Source organism: Trachypithecus francoisi, unplaced genomic scaffold (genome assembly GCF_009764315.1).
Source record: "Trachypithecus francoisi isolate TF-2019V2 unplaced genomic scaffold, Tfra_2.0 Lachesis_group8, whole genome shotgun sequence".
Lineage (NCBI taxonomy): Eukaryota > Metazoa > Chordata > Mammalia > Primates > Cercopithecidae > Trachypithecus > Trachypithecus francoisi.
In genome coordinates, this window is record NW_022681473.1 from 90438488 (window position 1) to 90459686 (window position 21199).

Consider the following 21199-nt stretch of genomic DNA (forward strand, 5'->3'; position numbering starts at 1 on the left):
GGGAAGTGGGGCATGGTTGCAGTCTCATTTTACTGTTTCTTTGGCTATAATAAGCAAAAGGACTTGCGTTCCTCAAATGAAATTTCTCATCTCAGTTTACAAGTCATCTCACAAAACATTTTCAGGTACATCAGTTGTAATTAAATGCTCTTAGAATTTTTTCTGTTCAATATGCTCTCTTTCAAAATGTTTGAATAAAGAATGTGAAGAAGGCAACTAATATTTTTAAAAGACATACAATGAACTACATGTGTTAGGAAAATATTTAATTATATTTATAACTAATCTTCTTCAGTATATTTTCTTTATGCAGCAATGACAGCTTCTAGGAAAAGTAAATACAAATTTATTCAGTAAGTAATATCCATTATTATGTTTCTTCTGCATTTTAAACTTTCTCACCTCATATCATCTAATCACTGTTGAACTGCCTCATAAATATTCAAAAGTTTAACTAAGCATCATTTATTTATTTTATGTAATTCATTAAATTACATCCTTTATGGTAAAATTACCTCTGGGCACAAAGTAACTAACTAATATGCATGCAATTTAATAATACTGACTGCCAGCATGTCTCAAAGTATTGATTGTGAATAGCCAATGTAATAACTACACCAAGTACTAAATTCAAGAGATTGGGAAACTGGAGACGAACTAAGTTGATGCAAGTAGGGACTGTGCCAATCAAAACAAATGCATCTTTCATGGAAAATGTGCTCCCTACATATAGGATTTTGAAACTGTTAGTAGAAGGACATGTCTGATCTTTGATGTTTTATAAGAAAGGAGAAATGTAAAAGGCAATTTAACCACTATAAGGAAAAAGGTCATAATATTCCAAAATATATCTGAAGGTAAGGAATTAGTAGTGAAAATATGCTATCAGTGAAATATCTGTCCTCAAATCCTCTATTTAAATTATTTGCCACTTTTGTGTTAGGAATGATAGTAAATTGAATGAAAGCATATAAAATCAACTTTCCTTAATTCCCGGTAAAGTACCCATGAAACCATCAGAAAAGACAATCCTCACTGCAATCACAGTGAGTGGTGTAAAACAAAGTCATCAGAGTGTTTCTAGGTTTTTCTTTCCTTTCATCTTTGTGCAGTGACCCAGCCTCAAAATCCCATTTTCTAGGTTCAAGCAAGCAATGAAATAGCCTCTGACCCTTTATCTTGTCTTCAGCAAAGCAACTGCACTCATACATATGAAGCTCTGGTGTTCAGCCCAAACCTGGGTAGATTTCTTCAGGGTGTTTGAAAATATAAGTAGATGCTTATACCAACAACCAATAATCTGGCATCTCCCTGCACAGCATAGACTACTGGTCTGGGAGATAAAGTCTAGAAATGGATATCTCACCATTCAAATAATCCTTAAACTCATTTTTAGAACAGTCGAAGATACAAGGGTGATTAGACTGAAGAAAAATCTTTGAAAGAAGAGAACATATCATAGAAGAAAAACCTTTGAAAGAAGGAAACAAATGGTTAGCTTTAGTATGAATTCCTTTTCCTAGAAAAGATTTTCTTGTAAATCAGAAGAAAAATTTTAAACATATAGTTCTAGATCTCAATGAGATAAACAAGAATAGTTCTTTTATATTTAAAGAGCAACTCAGAATAGGAAGAAAATCAAAATCAAAGTAAGTAAAATATTCGTTGGAAGCAATAAGATGTAAACTTGAAGTGCTAACTATTTAAACCAATGCTTCAGAGTACAAACTTGAGAAATAATTCTAGCATGCAAAGTAAATCAACAATAAAATTTTATTTTAAAATGTGAGAGAAAATGGTAGACATGAAGAACAGAATAGATTTGGATCATACATAATAGGATCTGCAAAAAAGATAGAATATATGGAACAAAATGAGTAACAAAAAAAAAGTGAACAAAAATTCAAAAACAAAGCAACCAGGAAAAAATTCCAACATTTAAGATAGAGAAATTCCAATGTGTCAAGAAATATTAAATTCTTAACAGCCCCATCTTTGTCACTCCCATACTAATCCATCACCAAAGACTGTTGATTTTATATTCTAAATATTTCTTGGTCCACACACATCCCTATATCCACCGCCATTCCCTTAGTTTAAGCTATCCTCGTTTCTGACCAAGACTCCAGCAGCGTCTCCTAAAAGCTCTTGCTGTTTCTACACTAACCCGTTTCCAATCTGCCCTTCATATTTCAACTGTTTATTCAGTAAGACAAATTATCGAGTGCCTCCATGTGCTACAATAAAGCAATCATGAATAAATTAGGATAATTTCGTGTGATAATTGTAATAATAATTATAGTAAAAATTAAAATGATGTGAGAGAGAGTGACTAAGGGAGGGGTGGTTTCTTTAAAGAAGTGGCCAAGGAGGCTTCTTGGTTAAGCTGAAACCTATATGAAAAGAAGGAGATAGCCATTTGGAGAACTGTGAAAAGAGCTTTCAGTCACTGGGCACCAAAAGTTCAAAAACTCTGAATTGAGAATGTGATTGAATGTTTGAGGCTCATTCTGCTAGAAGGCAGTGGACAAAGTGAGGTGAGATATAAGATGAGGTTGCAGAAGTATAGAGATTATATCAGGTAAAGTCTTGCAAGCCATGGTGAGAAGTTTGGAATTTATCCTAAGTGCAAAAGGAAGTTTTTAACAAAAGAAGGCTCTAATTTATGTAGTTTAAAATGAAAACTAACTTGATACTTCAAAACACAAACCTAATTGTGCCACATACACACTCCCAAACTCACCCTGCTTAAAAGCATTCCATGTGTTACACTTGCACATAGGACATTTTTGGTTTTTACTAATCCTAGCTCCTTAACATGGCCAACTACAAGATCTGGCTCCATCTATGACTCTAGCATCAAGTGCACCACACATGGATCACCCACCACATCTGCCTAACTGCACTGTCTTCAGCCCCACATCCCCCTCTTTCCAGACTGCACACAGGATGCCTCTGCCTTCCCTCTCCCTTTGCCTGCTGAACTCCTAATCATCTCTCAGCCTTCAGTGTAACTATCTCTGCCTTAGTGAAGACTTCCCTGACTAGCCCCTGCCCACTGAGTCCTATCCCTCAAGTTAGATCTGTATCAATATGTAGCTTCCCACAAACCTCTGGTCAAAACCCCAGTTTTACATTTGTGTGTGTGATCATTTATTCAATATGGCCTTACATAGACTGTAACTCCAAGAGGGCAGGGACTTCATCTATTTTGATTCATCATTGATTCTCAGTTGGCCCTAGGCACAGTGTTTGGTAAATAATACATATTCAAAAAATATTTTCGAAGGGACAGTTGAATTAACAAGTTTTTAGAACTCAAGAGCTGGTAAAACATCAAATTTCAATATGCATTTTGATTTTTAAAAAATAAAACTGATTAACAGACAGACAAAATTTGATTATTAAAAAATAAAACCAATTAATAGAAAGATAAAATTACTCTCAAAGATGCAAAAATCAAAAGATTTTTCTTCTACATTTAATAAAAGCAGAAAGTAGAGTGGTGTCTATTAAATGCAGGAAGTACAATGTTGAGTTAGCAGTGATCATGGAGTACAATTAAAGATATAGAAATAACTGAATGTAAGTGCTAAGAATTGTATTTTTAAAACCTAACAAGTAAGCCAGGCATGATAGCTCACACCTGCAATCCCAACACTTTGGGAGGCCAAGGCAGTAGGATCGTTTAAGGCCGGGAGTTCTAGACCATCCTAGGCAATATAGCAAGACCATGTCTCTACCAAAAAATTTTAAAAATTAGCTGGATGTGTTTGTGCACACGTGTAGTCCTACCTACTAGGGAGGCTGAGGTGGGACAATCTCTTCAGCCTAAGAGATCCAGGCTGCAGTGAGCTCAGATCATACCACTACACTCCAGCCTAGGACTAATATAGGACTAATAAAATGAGACCTTGTATTAGTCCCTTCTTGCATTGCTATGAAGAACTACCTGAGACTGGGTAATTTATAAAGAAAAAAGATTTAATTTACTCATAGTTCCACAAGTTGTACAGGAAGAATGGCTGGGGAGACTTCAGGAAACTTACAATGATGGCAAGAAGGCAAAGGGGAAACAGGAACATCTTACATAGCCGGAGGAGGAAGAGACAGGTGCGAGGTGCCACACACTTTTAAGCACCATCTCCCGAAAACTTATTCACTATCATAAGAACAGCAGGGGGGAAATCTGTCCCCATGATCTAATCAACTCCTACCAAGCCTCACCTTAAAATTGGGGATTACAATTTTACATGAGATTTGGATGGGGACACAAATCCAAACCATATCAGACCTTGCTAAAAAAAAAAAAAAAAAAAAAAAAAAAACCTGAAGATGGCAGATAGGAGGCAGGACTAGCTTGCAGCCCTTATTCAGATGGACAGAGCAGCATGTGAACTTTTGCTCCAAGAACTACCACAGGAACATACCAGTAAAGCCGAGAGAATCTGCAGTCCCTTTGAAAGAACTGGATCACCACTGAAAGCTCCCTGAGATGCTAAAAAACTGTGAGTCTTCTTGCTTTTTCAATGGGGAGGCACGTGGTCTGGGACAAGCTCTCAGCTTTGGTCACTGGCTGCCTGGAAATAAACTCAGTGCTGTTGGATGGGGGCCTGGTGGGAGTGAGACCAGCCTTTAGGACTACAGAGCAGGTTGAGGCTTGTTACTGCTGGCTTTTCCCCATTTCCCTGCTGACCTGTATGACCCAGCAGAGGCAGCCATAATCCCCTTGGGAATATAACTGTATTGGACAGGGAACCAATAGAGAACCATAGAGAACACCCCCCATTCTCCACAGCAGCCACAGCAAGCCCCACCCAAAGAGAGCTGAGCTCAGAAACGGCTATCCCTGCCCACCCTGGTAGCCAAAGACAAAGGTCATAATTTCTTGGGAGCGCTATGGCCCTGGCCACTGCCTGAGAAACCTGAATACTTAACCAGGTGTCGTTAGGGCAAGTTTGCATCCTCCCTATAGGATTGAAGCTGTGTGCTCTTGAAAGCCCCACAACCTTGCTGGAAGCCAACCAACCCCAAAACAGCACACTAAACAAAAACACAACCAAGGACCTTCACAGAGTCCATTTCACTCCCCAACTGACTCCACCGGAGCAGGTGCTGGTGTTCAGGCTGCAAGACCTGAAGACGAATCACATCACAGGACTCTTTGCAAACAGTCTCCAGTACCAGCTAGAATGCCAGTAGCCCTGCTGGGTGGCTGGACCCAGAAGAGCAAAAACAGTAACTACAGATCAGTTCTCAGGAAACCCTATTACTAGGGAAAGGGAGAGAACACTACATCAAGGGAGCACCCCATGGGACAAAAGAATTTGAATAGCAACCTTTAATCTCAGATCTTCCCTCTAACATAGTCTACCCAAATGAGAAGGAACCAGAAAAACAATTCTGGTAACATGGCAAAACAAGGTTCTTTAACACCCCCAGAAGATCATACAGGCTCACCAGCAATGGATCCAAACCAAGATGAAATCTCTAAATTGCCAGAAAAAGAATTCAGAAGGTCAATTATTAAGATAATCAAGGAGGAACCAGAAAAAGGTGAAGTCCAACTTAAAGTATTCAAAAACATGATACAGAATATGAAGGGGACATTCTTCAGTGAAATACACAGCATAAATAAAAAACAATCACAACTTCTGGAAATCAAGGACACACTTAGAAAAATGTAAAATGCACTGGAAAATCTCAGCAATAGAAGCAAAAAGCACAGGAAAAAACTTCAGCGCTCAAAGACAAGGCTTTTGAATTAACTCAATCCTTCAAAGACAAATAGAAAAGAATTTTTAAAATGAACAAAGCCTTCAAGAAGTTTGGGACTGTGTTAAATGACTAAACCTGAGAATAATTGGTGTTACTGAGGAAGAAGAGAAATCTAAAAGTTTGAAAAATGTATTTGAGGAAATAATCAAAGATAACTTCCCCAGCATTCCTAGAGACCTAGACATCCAAATACAAGAAACTCAAAGAACACCTGGGAAATTCATCGCAAAAAGATCATCACCTAGGCACATAGTCATCATGTTATCTAAAATCAAGACTAAGGAAAGAATTTTAAGAGTTATGAGGCAAAAACATCAGGTGACCTATAATGGAAAACCTATCAGAGCAATAGCAAATTTTTCGCAGAAACTTTACAAGCTAGAAGGAATCAGGGTCCTATTTTTAGCCTCCTTAAACAAAACAATTATCCCCCAAGAATGGCATATCCAGTGAAACTAAGCTTCATAAACAAAGGAAAGATACAGTCTTTTCCAGAAAAATAAATGCTGAGAGAATTCACCACTACCAAGCCAGCCCTATAATAACTGCTAAAAGGAGCTCTAAATCTTGAAACAAATTTTCAAAATACACCAAAATAGAACCTCCTCAAAGCATAAATCTCATGGGACCTGTAAAACATTAACACAATAGAAACAAAAACCAAGGTATTCAGGCAACAAATAGCATGATGAATAGAATAGTGCCTCATCTCTCAATACTAACATTGAATGTAAAGGGCCTAAATGCTCCACTTAAAAGATACATAATGGCAGAATAGATACAAATTCACCAACCAAGTTTCTGCTGTCTTCAGGAGACTGTCTAACACATAAGGACTCACATAAACTTAAGGTAAAAAGATGGAAAAAGATATTCAATGCAAATGAATATCAAAAGCAAGCAGGAGTAGATATTCTTATATCAGACAAAACAAACTTTAAAGCAACAGCAGTTAAAAAAGACAAAGAGGGACATTATTTAATGATAAAAGGACTAGTCCAACAGGAAAATATCATAATTTTAAATGTATATGCACCTAACATTGGAGCTTCCAAGTTTATAAAACAATTAATACTAGACCTAAGGAATGAGATACATGACAACACAATAATGGTGGGAGACTGTAATACTCCACTGACAGCAATAGATAGATCAAGACAGAAAGTCAACATAGAAACAATGGACTTAAACTATACTCTAGAACAAATGGACTTAACAGATATTTACAGAACATTCTACCCAACAACTGTAGAATATACATTCTATACATCAGCACATGGAACATTCTCCAAGACAGACCATATGATAGGCCACAAAACAAGTCTCAGTAAATTTAAGAAAATCAAAATTATATCAAGTAGTCTCTCAGACCACAGTGGAATAAAATTGGGGATCAATTCAAAAAGGAATCCTCAAAACCATGCAAATACATGGAAATCAAAAAACCTGCTCCTCAATGATCGTTGGGTCAACAATGAAATCAAGATGGAAATTTAAAAATTCTTTGAACTAAATGATAATAGTGACACAACCTATCAAAACCTCTGAGATACAGAAAAAGCTAAGAGATAAGAAGAAAGTTCACAGTAGTAAATGACTAGATTAAAAAGTCTGAAAGAGCACAAATAGACAATCTAAGGTCACACCACACAGAACTGAAGAAACAAAAAAATCCAAACCCACAGCCAGCGAAGAAAAGAAATAACAAAGACAAGAGAAGAACTAAATAAAATTGAAACAAAAAACAGAAAAATACAAAAGATAAATGAAACAAAAAGCTGGTTCTTTGAAAATATAAGTAAAATTGATAGACCATTAGCATGATTAAAGAAGAAAAGAAGAGAGAAGATCTAAATAAGCTCAGTTAGAAACAAAACAGGAGATATTACAACTGATACCACAGAAATACAAAATACCATTGAAGGCTATGATGAACACCTTTACTTGCATAAACTAGAAAATCCAGAGGAGATGGATAAATTCCTGGAAATATACAACACTCCTAGATTAAACCAAGAAACATAGAATCTCTGAACAGACCAATAATGAGCAGTGAGATTAAAATGATTATTTAAAAATTGCCAACAAAAAAAAGTCCAGGATCACATGGATTCACAGATGAATTCTATCAGACATCAAATAAGAATTGGTACCAATCCTATTGCCACTATACCAAAAGACAGAGAAAGAGGGAATCCTCCCTAAATCGTTCAATGAAGCCAGTATCACCCTAATACCAAAACCAGGAAATGACATAACAAAAATAGAAAACTACAGACCAATATCCCTGATGAACATAGATGCAAAAATCTTTATGTCAGAAAGATAATCCACCATGATCAAGTGGGTTTCATACCAGGAATGCAGGGATGGTTTAACATGTAAATCAGTAAATGTGATATACCACATAAGCAGAATTTAAAATCACATAATCATCTCAATAGACACAGGAAAAGCATTTGACAAAATCTAGCATCTCTTTATGATTGAAACCCTGAACAAAATTGGTATGGAAGGGACATACTTTAAGGTGATAAAACCCAGCTATGACAAACCCACAGCCAATATTATGAATGGGGAAAACTTGAAAGCATTTCCCCTGAGAACTGGAACAAGGCAAGGATGCTTACTTTCACCACTTCTATTCAACATAGTACTGGAAGTTCTACCCAGAGCAATCAGACAACAAAAAGAAATAAAGGGCATCCAAATTGGTAAAGAGGGAGTCAAACTGTCACTGTTTGCTAACTATATGATTGTATACATGAAAACACTAAAGACTCATCCAAAAAGCTCCTAGCACTGATAAATGAATTCAGCAAAGTTTCAGCAAACAAAATTAATATACACAAATCAATAGCTCTGCTATACACCAACAGCAACCCACCTGAGAATCAAATCAAGAACTCAACCCCTTTTATGGTAGCTGAAAAAAAAAAATACTTAGGATTATACCTAACCAAGTCTGTGGAAGACCTCTACAAGGAAAACTACAAAACACTGCTGAAGGAAATCGTAGACAACACAAATTGAAACATATCATGCTCATGGATGGGTCGAATCAATATTGTCAAAATGACCATACTGCCAAAAGCAATCTAGCCATTCAATGCAATTTCCATCAAAATACCACCATCATTCTTCACTGAACTAGAAAAAAAAATCCTAAAATCCACATGGAACCAAAAAAGAGCCCATGTAGCCAAAGGAAGACTAAGCAAAAAGAACAAATCTGGAGGCATCGCACTGCCTCACTTCAAACTGTACTATAAGACCATAGTCACCCAAACAGCACAGTACTGGTATAAAAATAGGCTCACAGAACAATGAAACAGGATAGAGAACCCAGAAATAAAGCCAAATACTTACAGCCAACTGATCTTTGACAAATCAAACAAAAACATAAAGTGAGAAAGGACAGCCAATTCAACAAATGGTGCTAGGATAATTGGCAAGCCACATGTTGAAAATGAAACTGGATCCTCATCTCTCACCTTATACAAAAATCAACTCAAGATGGATCAAAGACTTAAATCTAAGACCTGAAACCATAAAGATTCTAGAATATCACATCAGAAAAACCCATGTAAACATTGACTTAGGCAAAGACTTCATGACCAAGAAACCAAAAGCAAATGCAATAAAAACAAAGATAAATAGATGGGACTTAATTAAACTAAAAAGCTTCCGCACGGCAATAAAAATAATCAGCAGGTTAACAGACAACCCGCAGAGTGGGAGAGAATCCTCACAATCTATACATCTAGCAAAGGACTAATACCAGAATCTACAAAATAAACAACTCAGCAAGAAAAAAATACACAATCCCATCAAAAAGTGGGCAAAGAACATGAATAATTCTCAAAAGAAGATATGCAAACTGCCAGCAAGCACATGGAAAAATACTCAACATCACTAATGATCAGGGAAATACAAATCAAAACCACAATGTGATACCACCTCGCTCCTGCAACAATGACCATAATCAAAAAAGCAAAAAAGAATAGATGTTGGCATGGATGTGGTGAAAAAGTTACACTTTTACACTGTTGGTGGGAATGTAAACTAGTACAACCACTATGGAAAACAGTGTGGAGATTCCTTAAAGTACTAAAAGTAGATCTACCATTCGATCCAGCTACCCTACTACTAAGTATCTAACCAGAGGAAAGGAAGTCATGATATGAAAAAGATACTTGCACACACATGTTTATAGCAGCACAATTAGCAATTGCAAAAATACGAAACCAGCCCAAATGCCTATCGATCGATGAGTGGATAAAGAAAATGTGGTATATACACTGTGGAATACTACTCAGCCATTAAAAAAAAAAAAAAAGAATGAAATAATGGCTTCACAGCAACCTTGGTGAAATTGTAGACTATTATTCTAAGTGCAGTACCTCAGGAATGGAAAACCAAACATTGTATGTTCTCACTCATGTACGAACTAAGCTATGAGGAAGCAAAGTTGTAAGAATGATACCTTAGACTTTGGGGATTCAGAGGGAATGGTAGGGGGTGACAAGGGATAAAAGTTCTCGCACTGGGTACAGTATACACTGCTTGGGTGATAGGTGCACCAAAATCTCAGAAATCACCACTAAAGAACGTATCTACATAACCAAACAGCACTGATTCCCCAAACACCTATTGAGATAAAAAAAAAAAATGGAAAACTAAAAAATAGAAATTTTTTTAAAAACGTGACAAGTAAAAAAAAAAAAAACCTTGATAAGATGATGTGTTGTGCATGTGTAATGGTCAGGGAGATATGGGAGATCTCTGTACCTTCCTTTCAATTTTGCTGTGACTCTAAAATGGCTCCAAAAAAATATTTTAAGAAGTGTGAAAAATTGGATAAGCAAAGACAAAATCATAGGAAGAACTACTCAATGGTTTTATATGACTGAATGAAAATTTAAAAGTAGGGGAAAGTTCACAACTCACCCAGTAATCAACAGCTGCATATGGCAGAACTCATGAGTTTTAGATTTCATAACTTCATGAAACTGCATTGTATGACATGACTATCATAGAATCATCACATCAGAAAATCAAATATACTATATGCACAGTTAAAATAATTATTACCTTGGAGAATCAGCTTTGGAAAAAATGGAGTGTCTACTAAGAAGAACCATCTTTGGTCGGGCATGGTGGCTCACACCTGTCCAGCACTTTGGGAAACCGAGGCAGGTGGATCACTTGAGGTCAGGAGTTTAAGACCAGCCTGGCCAACGTGGTGAAACCTCATCTCTACTGAAACTACAAAAATTAGCCAGGCATGGCGGCAGGCACCTGTAATCCCAGCTACTCGGGAGGCTGAAGCAGGAGAATCACTTGAACCCAGGAGCTTGAGGTTGCAGTGAGTTGAGATTGTGCCATTACATTCCAGCCTGGGCAATACAGTGAGACTCTGTCTCAAAAACAAACAAACAAAAAAAGCCATTCTCTTTATTTAGGTTAGTCTCTATACTCTCCTATAGGTATTAGATGAGTCGGAATTCATACTTCCTGTCTACCACTAATAATAATATTATGTACATTATAATTTTAAATAAAAATAATTTTTGAGAGATAAAAATCAGAAAACCAAAATAATATGAAGGATAAAAAAATTATACTTACAAATAATAAAAATCAGAAATGTTAAAATATCGAGAAACAATGGTTTAAGCAGTTGAACAGCAGGGAAGCTCTCTAAAAATCATTTGCAAGCCTGAGAGAAGTACTATTTTCTCTGTTATATAAATAAAGATGCAGAGATTCACTGGTTAACTGACTTGTCCCATTATATTGTGGCTTACAAATACCAAAAGTAGAATTCACATATAGACTTTCTGGCTTTACAACTTTGGAACCCATAATCTCCTTTCTGAGGTCTATTCTGGGAAATTAATCTAATATGTGGAAAACAGGGTGTATGAAGATTTCCATAGCAGCATTTTAATTAAAGGAGCAATATGAATATTTCCATGGCAGCATTTTAATTAAAAGAGCAATAATTAGAAGCTATCAAAATGCTTTACAGTACAACAATGGTTAAATAATATGTGGTACATAGGCATATGATAGAATGTTATTTTTAAAATAAGAAAATATTTTTATATAAGAGAACGAAAGCAGGACATAAAAAGTATAATTATTTTAAATATATAAATAATATAGGAAGTGATACACAAAGAAAATAATTGTATGAAGGTATTAAAATGATAAGCTGTGCTCTAATTTTAATTATTGATATCTTTTTAATGATTTTAATTTGGTTTCAAGTGATTTTACATAGAGAATTCAAAGTTCGTGGGTTGTGGAAATCTACATCTGAGGAAAAACTAAATGAAGAGTAGGTTCAACCTTAGAAAGTGCATGTGACTTGTGAATATTGTGTAACCTCAACTCCAGCTTAAGAACCACTAAACGAGAGAAAAGTGACTAGAGTGGTATGGCAGCCCCCTGGTTCTGGGGTGTTCCGCAACTTCCCCAGACCTAACCTTCCTGGCCTCTTCCCCAAAGAATCACAGCCTACATGTGGAACAGTGGATTTGAAAGCTATAGCAGCTCCTCATAGGGGAGTTGGTGAATACACGCAGTCCCGGGGAGGCTTTGGATCACGGGCACCTTCTTTGGCAGAAAAGAAATCACGAGCCTGAGTACAGCACATTGAACCTCACACTGTATCTCCAATGCTTTCTGTCACTTTGGTTGATGAAGTGTTCAAAATTGGCAGTGTTGAGATTTCACAAGTCACTCTTGTGGGGATCATCAGACATGCAGAGAGGGCTTCAAACAACATTGTTTACAAAATAGATGACATGACAGCTGCACCCATGGATGTTCACCAATGGGTTGACACAGATGACACCAGCAGTGAAAACACTATAGTTCCTCCAGAAACATATGTGAAAGTGGCAGGCCACCTGAGATCTTGTCAGAACAAAAAGAGCCTGGTGGCTTTAAGATCATGTCCCTGGAGGATATGAATGAGTTCACCATACATATTCTGGAACTGATCAATGCACACGATACTAAGCAAAGTGAACAGCCAGCCCGCAGCAGGGAGAGCACCTATCAGCAATCCAGGGAAGAGCGAAGCAGGGTACTTTGGTGGGAATAGCTTCATGCCAGTAAATGGCCTCACTGTGGCCCAAAACCAGGTGTTGAATTTGATTAAGGCTTGCCCAAGACCTGAAGGATTGAACTTTCAGGAACTCAAGAACCAGATCAAATGCATGTCCGTATCCTCAGTCAAGCAAGCTATGGATTTTCTGAGCAATGAGGGGCACATCTATTCTACTGTGGATGATGGTCATTTTAAATCCACAGATGCAGAATAACTGGAACTAATTGGGTACCTGAGATATTTTACAGCTAGACCTAGCTTCACAGTCTATTTTCTCCAGCTGTGCATATGTTTGGCCAGGTGGCTTCTAGAAGTCAGTTTCATCTATAAAAGGTCTCCACCGACATCCTTTTGAAACTTACTGCTCTTCTGTTTTGTTTTGTTTGAAGCTCAGAAAGAGATGAGCAATTGACAGGGATGCAATCAGGGTGGAATTTCTTGAAGAAGTTATAAATAAGCTTGTTTCATACTAACATAATGCAAATATCTCTTCTATAAATGAAAATGTGCTAACCCTTTCCCCAACAGGGGGAAGAAAAGAAAGTCCCATCAGTCAATTTGTCCATCTCATGGTGAAAACTTGCCCCTCCTTTAGGGAAGTACATCAGAAAGTTACTACCAATAACACACTCCATATAAAATATCAGAAGATATGAAGAGGCTAAAGTAATTTAACGTTTATAAAAACACACAAAAGACGAGGAAAAAAATGTGGCTAATTACTGTGGTCTTCATTTCATAAAGGTGTAGTTGCAATTTGTAACTTCCTTCCCCTTCTTTCCATTTCTTGTTCCTTTTGCTTTCAGGTAGCACTGAGGTTGGTTGAGGTCCTTAATATGTCATGGTAATCAAAATGTTCATTCTTGAGATCAGAGTCTATAATGACTTCCTATGGTCACCACTGGAAGAGGCAATCCTAGACATGTTCCAGAATGTCTCCAAATTCCAATTAAACTTCCCACTGCCCACAGAGTATAGCAGCACCATTAGCACCCTTAGCTGAAAGAGAATCTGGAAAACATGTTTGGCTTTCTAGACTCCACAGTACACAAAACACGAAGGAGGATGAAATGGGTCCAGTAATCTACTATTTTCACCACAGTAATTAAGTTGGGGAGGGGGGAGAATTACTCTCTTATGACCTTCACAACAGTAACGCAGGATTTTTCTCAGCCCCTTCATCAGACTTGTGACAGGGGTGGCCCCATTTACTCGGCCTGCCGCATTCAAGCCTTTGTGGGAGGAAGCACATAATAAGCTCCATGTGGGGCCCCACAGCCAGAACAGGCGCGCATGGATAAATGCAGGATCCTGCCAGCCAGTCCAACTGTTGGCAGGAAAAATCTCCATGTGGGGCCCACGGTAGTGCCCAGGTGGTGCCAGGTGCCTGTGACGCCTAAGCCCCAGAGACAATGTTAACAGTGCTCTCTTAGCTCTGCTGTCTCCGGACAGCTGTGTGAGAGCAGCTCAGCTGACAGAAGCAAGCTCTGTGTGGGGCCTGCATTGGTTCCCAGGTGAGAGTGTCTGCAACCCTGAAACCCCAGAGGGAGTGTTACAGTGCTCTCTTACCTCCACCGTCCATGGATGGCTGTGTGTTAGTAACTCATCTGACAGGAGCAAGCTCTGTGTGGGGCCCACAGCAGTGCCCAGATGAGGGTACCTGTGACCCCGAAACCCCAGAATGAGGGTTAGAGCACTCTCTTAGTCCTGCCATTTGTGGACAGCTGTGTGTTAGCAGCTCAGTTGACCCCTTGCCTCATCACATGGGACAACTACCTTCCACTGGTGAGGGCAAAGGGCTGGTGTGACAGACTTTCTAGGTACCTGCACTCAGTGGGCCCTGAGCTCTTGTCTGATGTCCAAGAAGAATGAGGTCACATGGACGAACTGAAGGATGGGGAAGGTGGAAAATGTTACTGAGCAATGAAAATGGCTCTCAGTGGAGAGGGGAGCTGGAAAGGGGATGGAAAGGGCAGGTTGCCTTCCCCAAAGTTAGGTTGTCTCTTCCCTGAGGTCAAGCTGTCTCTCCTCTGAAATGCAGCCCTCTCTCATCGCTTCTGACTGATGGTGGGATGTTTTTATTCACAGGATGGTGGGGGTGGGCCATAGGTAGTTTTGGAAAAGGCAAGATTTGATTGGTAAAAAGGCATTATTCAGAAAAACTAATCAGAAGAGAATGGGCAAAAAGGAATAGAAGTTCTTGCTTCAGGCCACAGGTTTCAGGCGTCTCAGTTTGAAGGTGCAGTTTCACTGGGAACCCATTTCTGTCTGCCTAGAATTTCTCTGCCTCCTGCCTCTATCAACAGTAACGAAGTAGAAGGAGAAAGCTACTCTTTGTTGCATTGATAGGTAGTTAAGTTCTAGTGCCTGAACAGAGTAAAGCTTTAGCTTAATTGTGGGACAGTCATTGAGTCTCACAAAGGGATCGAGTTTGCTGAAGCCAGTTAGCACAAGCTCCTAACCAGGAAAGATGATTTCAATGCATAAAAAGGGCTTTGACAGAAAGCTGTTCCTTTCTGCCTCCCTCGACCCTCCCTACCCCCAGATCCTGACAATGCTGTTTCTCTACATTTAAACCACTCCAGAGTATTCAGTGTTCTGCTACCTCTTCTCCATTAAACTGATACAGCTTGTGTGATTCATCTTTATGTGAAGCTCAAGAGGATATATTCAGATGCCACATACTCAGATAATTCATTTGAAGTTTCATGGTTTTGAATGGTAAATTGTTCTGATGACCTATGAGAGAAAAGGACTCCAATTTCTTTGAACGATTCTTCTTTAATGTCAGGATGCATTTTCACTCCTTCATGCCACCAGGCTACAAGGTAGCAGCTTTGGTTGTTTTTTTGAGTATTGCTATAGTGCTGCAATTTACACAGATGCAAAGCAGACAGTAATTAGGAACATATTTTGGCCTTATTAGTAAGATCTGTTAATTGGGTGATATAGGAGTGATTTCTTCCTATGAGTGGACTCCAGCAACATCCAAAAAAGGGAAAAATTCAAGCAGCCACACACAAGCACAGAGGAAGCTTTAAAATTAACCTGCCATATGACAATTTGTTGACAGGTTGGTTACTGGAAAGACATGGAACAAGAAGATACAGCAGAAACAGTCAAAACTAGAGGGAATGAGTCTTTCGTCATCCTAACAGGATTAGAAGGAAATACGTTATATCACTTCACAGTGAGGGCTTACAATGGAGCTGGATATGGGCCACCTAGCAGTGAAGTGAGTGCAACCACCAAGAAATCCCGTAAGTGACCTGGGCTTTTTGTTTGTTTCAGGCAAAGGGGAAATAGCTTATAACATTTCTCAAAGCCATGTGAGGTGCATAATAAGCAGAGGTAAAGGGGAGTTTTGATTCATAGTCTTGCTTCAGTGCTTAGATCTGAATCCTAAAACTAGCTCAGAAAATTTCGCATTCAGAGTAGACAAAGGTTATCTTCCTGTGAAACAAGGCTAAGCAATTTTGACACAGAAGGGAGATAAAAGGATTCAAGTTCAAAAGCTCACTAGAGTAGCTATTAAAATGACACTTCTGGAGCAAAACCCTCCTTATCAGACTCTAGCTGGAAGGAAGCCTAGATTGCCAGCCAACTACTAAGCAGGAGAAAAGAGTGAGATACTCACAAGGAATTAAATGAAGAAATGTATTTAAGAATCCTTGTCAGTTCACTCTCACTTTTTATTTTGCAGCCCCTAGTCAAGCACCTAGCAACCTCAGGTGGGAGCAGCAAGGCTCTCAGGTTTCTCTGGGCTGGGAACCCGTCATACCATTAGCCAACGAATCTGAAGTTGTGGGTTACAAGGTCAGTATTTCTTCACTCTTTTGCATAGATACTCATCTCCGAAATTGTTATTATGAAGATGGAAAATTAATAAGGCATAAAAAGACCCATTAACAAACCTATTTTTCCTCAATCATTTTCTATCTGTATCTTAGAAGCATAGCCTTCCTATAGATAGAGAAGCCAAGGCAGTCAAAATTAGTTTCAACTGCACAAGGCACAGAAAGGGAAGGAGTAGGAAAAGTAGTGACAATTTGAATGTAGTGCGAAGATGATTCCGTGAAGCATGGTATTAGGACCAGCAGAATTTAGGCAGAGAATTCTGGCATATGCCTCCAGGAGACTAATTTTGCTGGCAGCTGACAAATATAGGACCATTTCGTTTTAGTGGAAAGACTTTCTATTAGCAAGGAAACAGGAGAAGAAAAGAAAAATGCAAGGACCAGAACACTAGATAGAAAACAAAAAATCCAGGGAGAGACACAGCAAGCTCCAAAACAGACCCCACATTTACATACAGTTATTCTGTTATGTGACAGTAAGATCTGGAAATTTGATAACACGTGCAGTTTGTTTTTGAAAAATAACTGTTACCTGATTTTTAAATATATGTGATCTATGTATTGAATTGGCTTAATTTCAAATTCTTGTTCTATAATGTCAGATTCTGTTTGTTGCATTAAACTTCACACAGAATCATTAGTTGAATATTCACAATATTTTTAATGTAATAAAATATATTAATATAATAGTTTAAAATATTTCAGTGATAATATTTAGACTGGAAGGTATCATTATAGGTGGTTTTCAACTATCAGAGATGGTAACACAGTATTCAATATATAAAATGCTAAAATTTGAGGAGCTAAAAACTGAAGTTATAAATGTAATATTTTAAATTAATTTCCATTAATATTATATTACACAAACTAGCATTTGTTACCTACTGTAATTAGGATAGATCACAGACATACACACACACACACACACACACACACACAAATCCGTCACTAATGCTCGGGAATATTGAATTTGATCTTTTGCAGGAAGGTCAGGTGGGTCATTTTCTATACCATTCCCTCACTCCTCTCTTTCCATACCGTTCCCCAAAAGACCATATTCTCACAACTTCTCCTCTTAGGCAAATATACTGTGTAATGCTTAGGGATAGCAGTTAGGTGAGAAATATGATAGACCATTCAAGAATCAATCTAAAATCATTAGAACTATGATGAACAATATCCCAAACTAGAGAGGCAAAGTAGAATGCAAGAGAAAACCAGATAAACATGTAGGGTCAACTGGAAGTCTCATAAGGTTTAAGTACCTTTCAAGTGAGAATAGAGAAATACCATATAACTAGAAAAAATACTCGACTGAGCTTGGGCGTAGGGATCCCAGGCTGGTTGCCACTACTCTTTGTTCACATTTGACACCTCTATCCCAGTCATTGTTCTTACTTTTTATATATAACTATCTCCCCAAACAGACTGAAGTCCTCAAAGGCAATAACTGTATCTTATTTCTTGTTCCCAATGTTTCTAGAATGGATGAATAATGTTGGCCCAGATAGAAATGTCTTATGCAGTTATTTATGTATGTGTATTATCAAATATGTATTTTTTTCCAGCATAACCTTGCCATTTGTTGTTGTTTAGAGGAAAATATATCACTGGCCACTGATGTAGATAGACTTCAGCTCAAATCCTAGTTGAGTAATTTGAGTAAGTTGTTTAAACTTTCTCAGTTTTATTTTATTAACTTCACAAACGGCAAAAATAGCAATAATAATACAAATTACACAGGATTTTCTAAAGAAGAACTTGTATAAAATGCTTGGCATATAAAATGTTCTCATGAAAAAACAGATACCGTTTCTTACTGTTATTGGAGGAGCATGTCTCATTAGGTAAAATTTTTTAAATTTTAACAAAGAAACTGATCTTGAAAAGTTGCCTCTAGTTCCCTCTTAATAAAGATAACACAAGTCACGTTGGAATACCTTGTTGCCGGGGGAAGAATCACTAGCATAGTCTATTTTCATTGTATAAATTAATGACAAGTAGGCACACATTGCCAAAGATATTTTTTCCCTTTTATTTCTTGAAATGGTTGCACTTCCTTATATCCCTGAGAAGGAAAAATTGATTCTTACAGAAGAAATCTGCTGATAACAAATGGAATGAGACCTCAAAACCTTCTCCTTTGCAACTAAACCTTATCAGAACCTTTCTGAAGAGTGGGGATAATCCCCACTGAGAGAACGGCTGACGGGAAGGGCTCCCTGAGGGAAAGGGGACTTCAGACTGGACTGGGATTAACCCAGAGTTTGGATTCTCTTCAGAGGGTGGTTTTTCACAGGGCAGCCAAGGATGAAAGCTCCTCCTGACATAGACCCAGTGGGACAGGAATATATATTTAGAAATAATAGCAGAGAATATAAACTAAAGAGCTATAACCCAGAGAACACAAGCTTGGAGCCCCTCTTCTGAGTACGATGTTGAAGGGAGCTACTGCACCCTTGGCAAGGATCCCCACACAGCAGTTAAAGAACTATACCTTCCAGAGGTGCACACTAATATAGAATGACCAGGGCTGGGCATGATACTCAGAAGGAGAAGCCTTTTGTACTAGGAATCCTTTTCATTCCTGCTACATCCCAAAAATTACTGCCAACCAAGAGTGGCACCACTATAATAGCAGGCCACCTCTTCTTAAGCGCAATGGGTGTCACTTACAAAAATTAATAAAATAGGGATATAGGACACTAATCATTTTTCTTTCCACAAGGTCATTTGAGGCACGCTTGACCCGTTAAGACTGAACTTGCCCCTAGGATTCTTGGAACATTTGAGGAAGAAGATTTCTTGCTAATCGGGGAAAGGGAGAGTTTCCATAATTAATTGGAATATTAAAAAGGGAGGTCACTTAATCTTCACCCTGTCTTTGCAAACTACTTCACTTTTGCAACCAGAAAGGATCAGTGGAAATGTTTATTATGTGTAGGTCTGAGGCTGAGAACTTTGGATTAAAGCCTGAGGTTTAAAATGCAGGGATTATATATTCCATCTTTTACGTTAAGTCCAGTTTAAGATTGAAGAACTTGGAAAAGTTGTGAAAGTTATTAAAACATAATAAATGTGGAGGAAATGTGGATTTTTTTGCCATATACTCAGTGCATAAATAATGTAATAAATGATTCTTTTGTAGAGTTAAGATGCTATATACAGGATAGACATTCTGAAAAAAATGTACTACAAACTGGATCTCATAAAAATAGAGACTGGTTGTTATCAGAGACCAGGAAGGGGAAAGGAGAGTGAGGAACAAAGACAGGTTAATCAATGGGTACAAATATACTATAAGATAGAAGAAATAAGATCTGGTGTTTGATAGATCAGAAGGGTGATATAGTTAATAATCTATTGTATACTTAAAAATAGCTAGATGAGAATAATCTGAGTATTCTTAGCATAAAAAAAGATAAATATTTAAGGTAATGGATAACCCAATTACCCTGATTTGATCTTTACAGATGATACAAATGTATCAAATTATCATATTACCCTGCAGATATGTACCTCAGTATGTATCAATAAAAAATTTAAAAAGTAAATCATATAATGGAATAATACAGTGCCCTTTCATCTTTAGTAGTTGAACTCCTTTCAGGCAAATAAATGTGCATTGATACTTCTAGGAATTTTAAATTCTATTTTGCCATTTTCCATGGAATATAAGAACACCATAAAAATGTATATCAGTACATTATAAAATTGTAAAGCTTATATTAATAAAATCTTGAAAAGTAAACTATAGAAGTAGCATAAAACAGCAGAGTTCGACATTTGAGCAACCCATTGTCTAAGAAGGCATTGTCTTAGTCCTTTTGTGCTGCTATAACAGGTATCTGGGACTGGGTTATTTATAAAAAATAAAAATTTACTTCTCCCAGTTCTGAAGGCTGGGAAGGCCAAGATCAAGGCTCCAGCAAATTCTGTGTCTCAGGGTCCAATTTTGGTTTCCACAATGGTGCCTTGAAAGCTGCATCCTCCAGAGGGGAGGAACACTGCGTCCTCACTTGGCAGAAGGGCAAAAGGGCCAACAGCCATGAGAAGCCTCTTTTATAAGGGCATTAATCCTATTCATGAGGGAAGAAGTCCTTATGATATAATCACCTGTTAAAGACCCGCCTCTGAATGCTATCACATTGGCAACACCTGGATTTTGCAGGGGACACATTAAAACCATAGCAGCACAGATCTTTCTTTCTTACTCAATTTCAGACATTGAGGTGTCAGCAACATATATAACTACCAGATATTACCAGAGAAAGATGATAACAGAAATTTTGTTAACAGATGTTAGGGGGGAAAAAAAAAGAGGTCTCCCTACCACAAAATTTTGTCAGAGCCTTCAAAAGTGACCAAGAATATCATGAAAGATAGATGGAATTGAACCATATATAATTGCCCAATAGGTAACACATCGAAATTGAATTCA

At 37.8% G+C, this 21199-nt stretch overlaps 1 protein-coding gene and 1 pseudogene across 1 annotated transcript in view; both read left to right on the plus strand.

The window, feature by feature from the left end:
* Positions 1-21199, plus strand: part of CNTN5 (contactin 5) — a 1344835-nt gene that overhangs the window by 1311809 nt on the left and 11827 nt on the right. The window contains exons 22-23 of the mRNA XM_033204902.1: positions 15975-16161; positions 16605-16717. Coding sequence (XP_033060793.1) covers positions 15975-16161; positions 16605-16717 — 300 coding nt within the window. The remainder of the gene's footprint in view (positions 1-15974; positions 16162-16604; positions 16718-21199) is intronic.
* LOC117080176 lies at positions 12308-13144 on the plus strand (annotated as a pseudogene).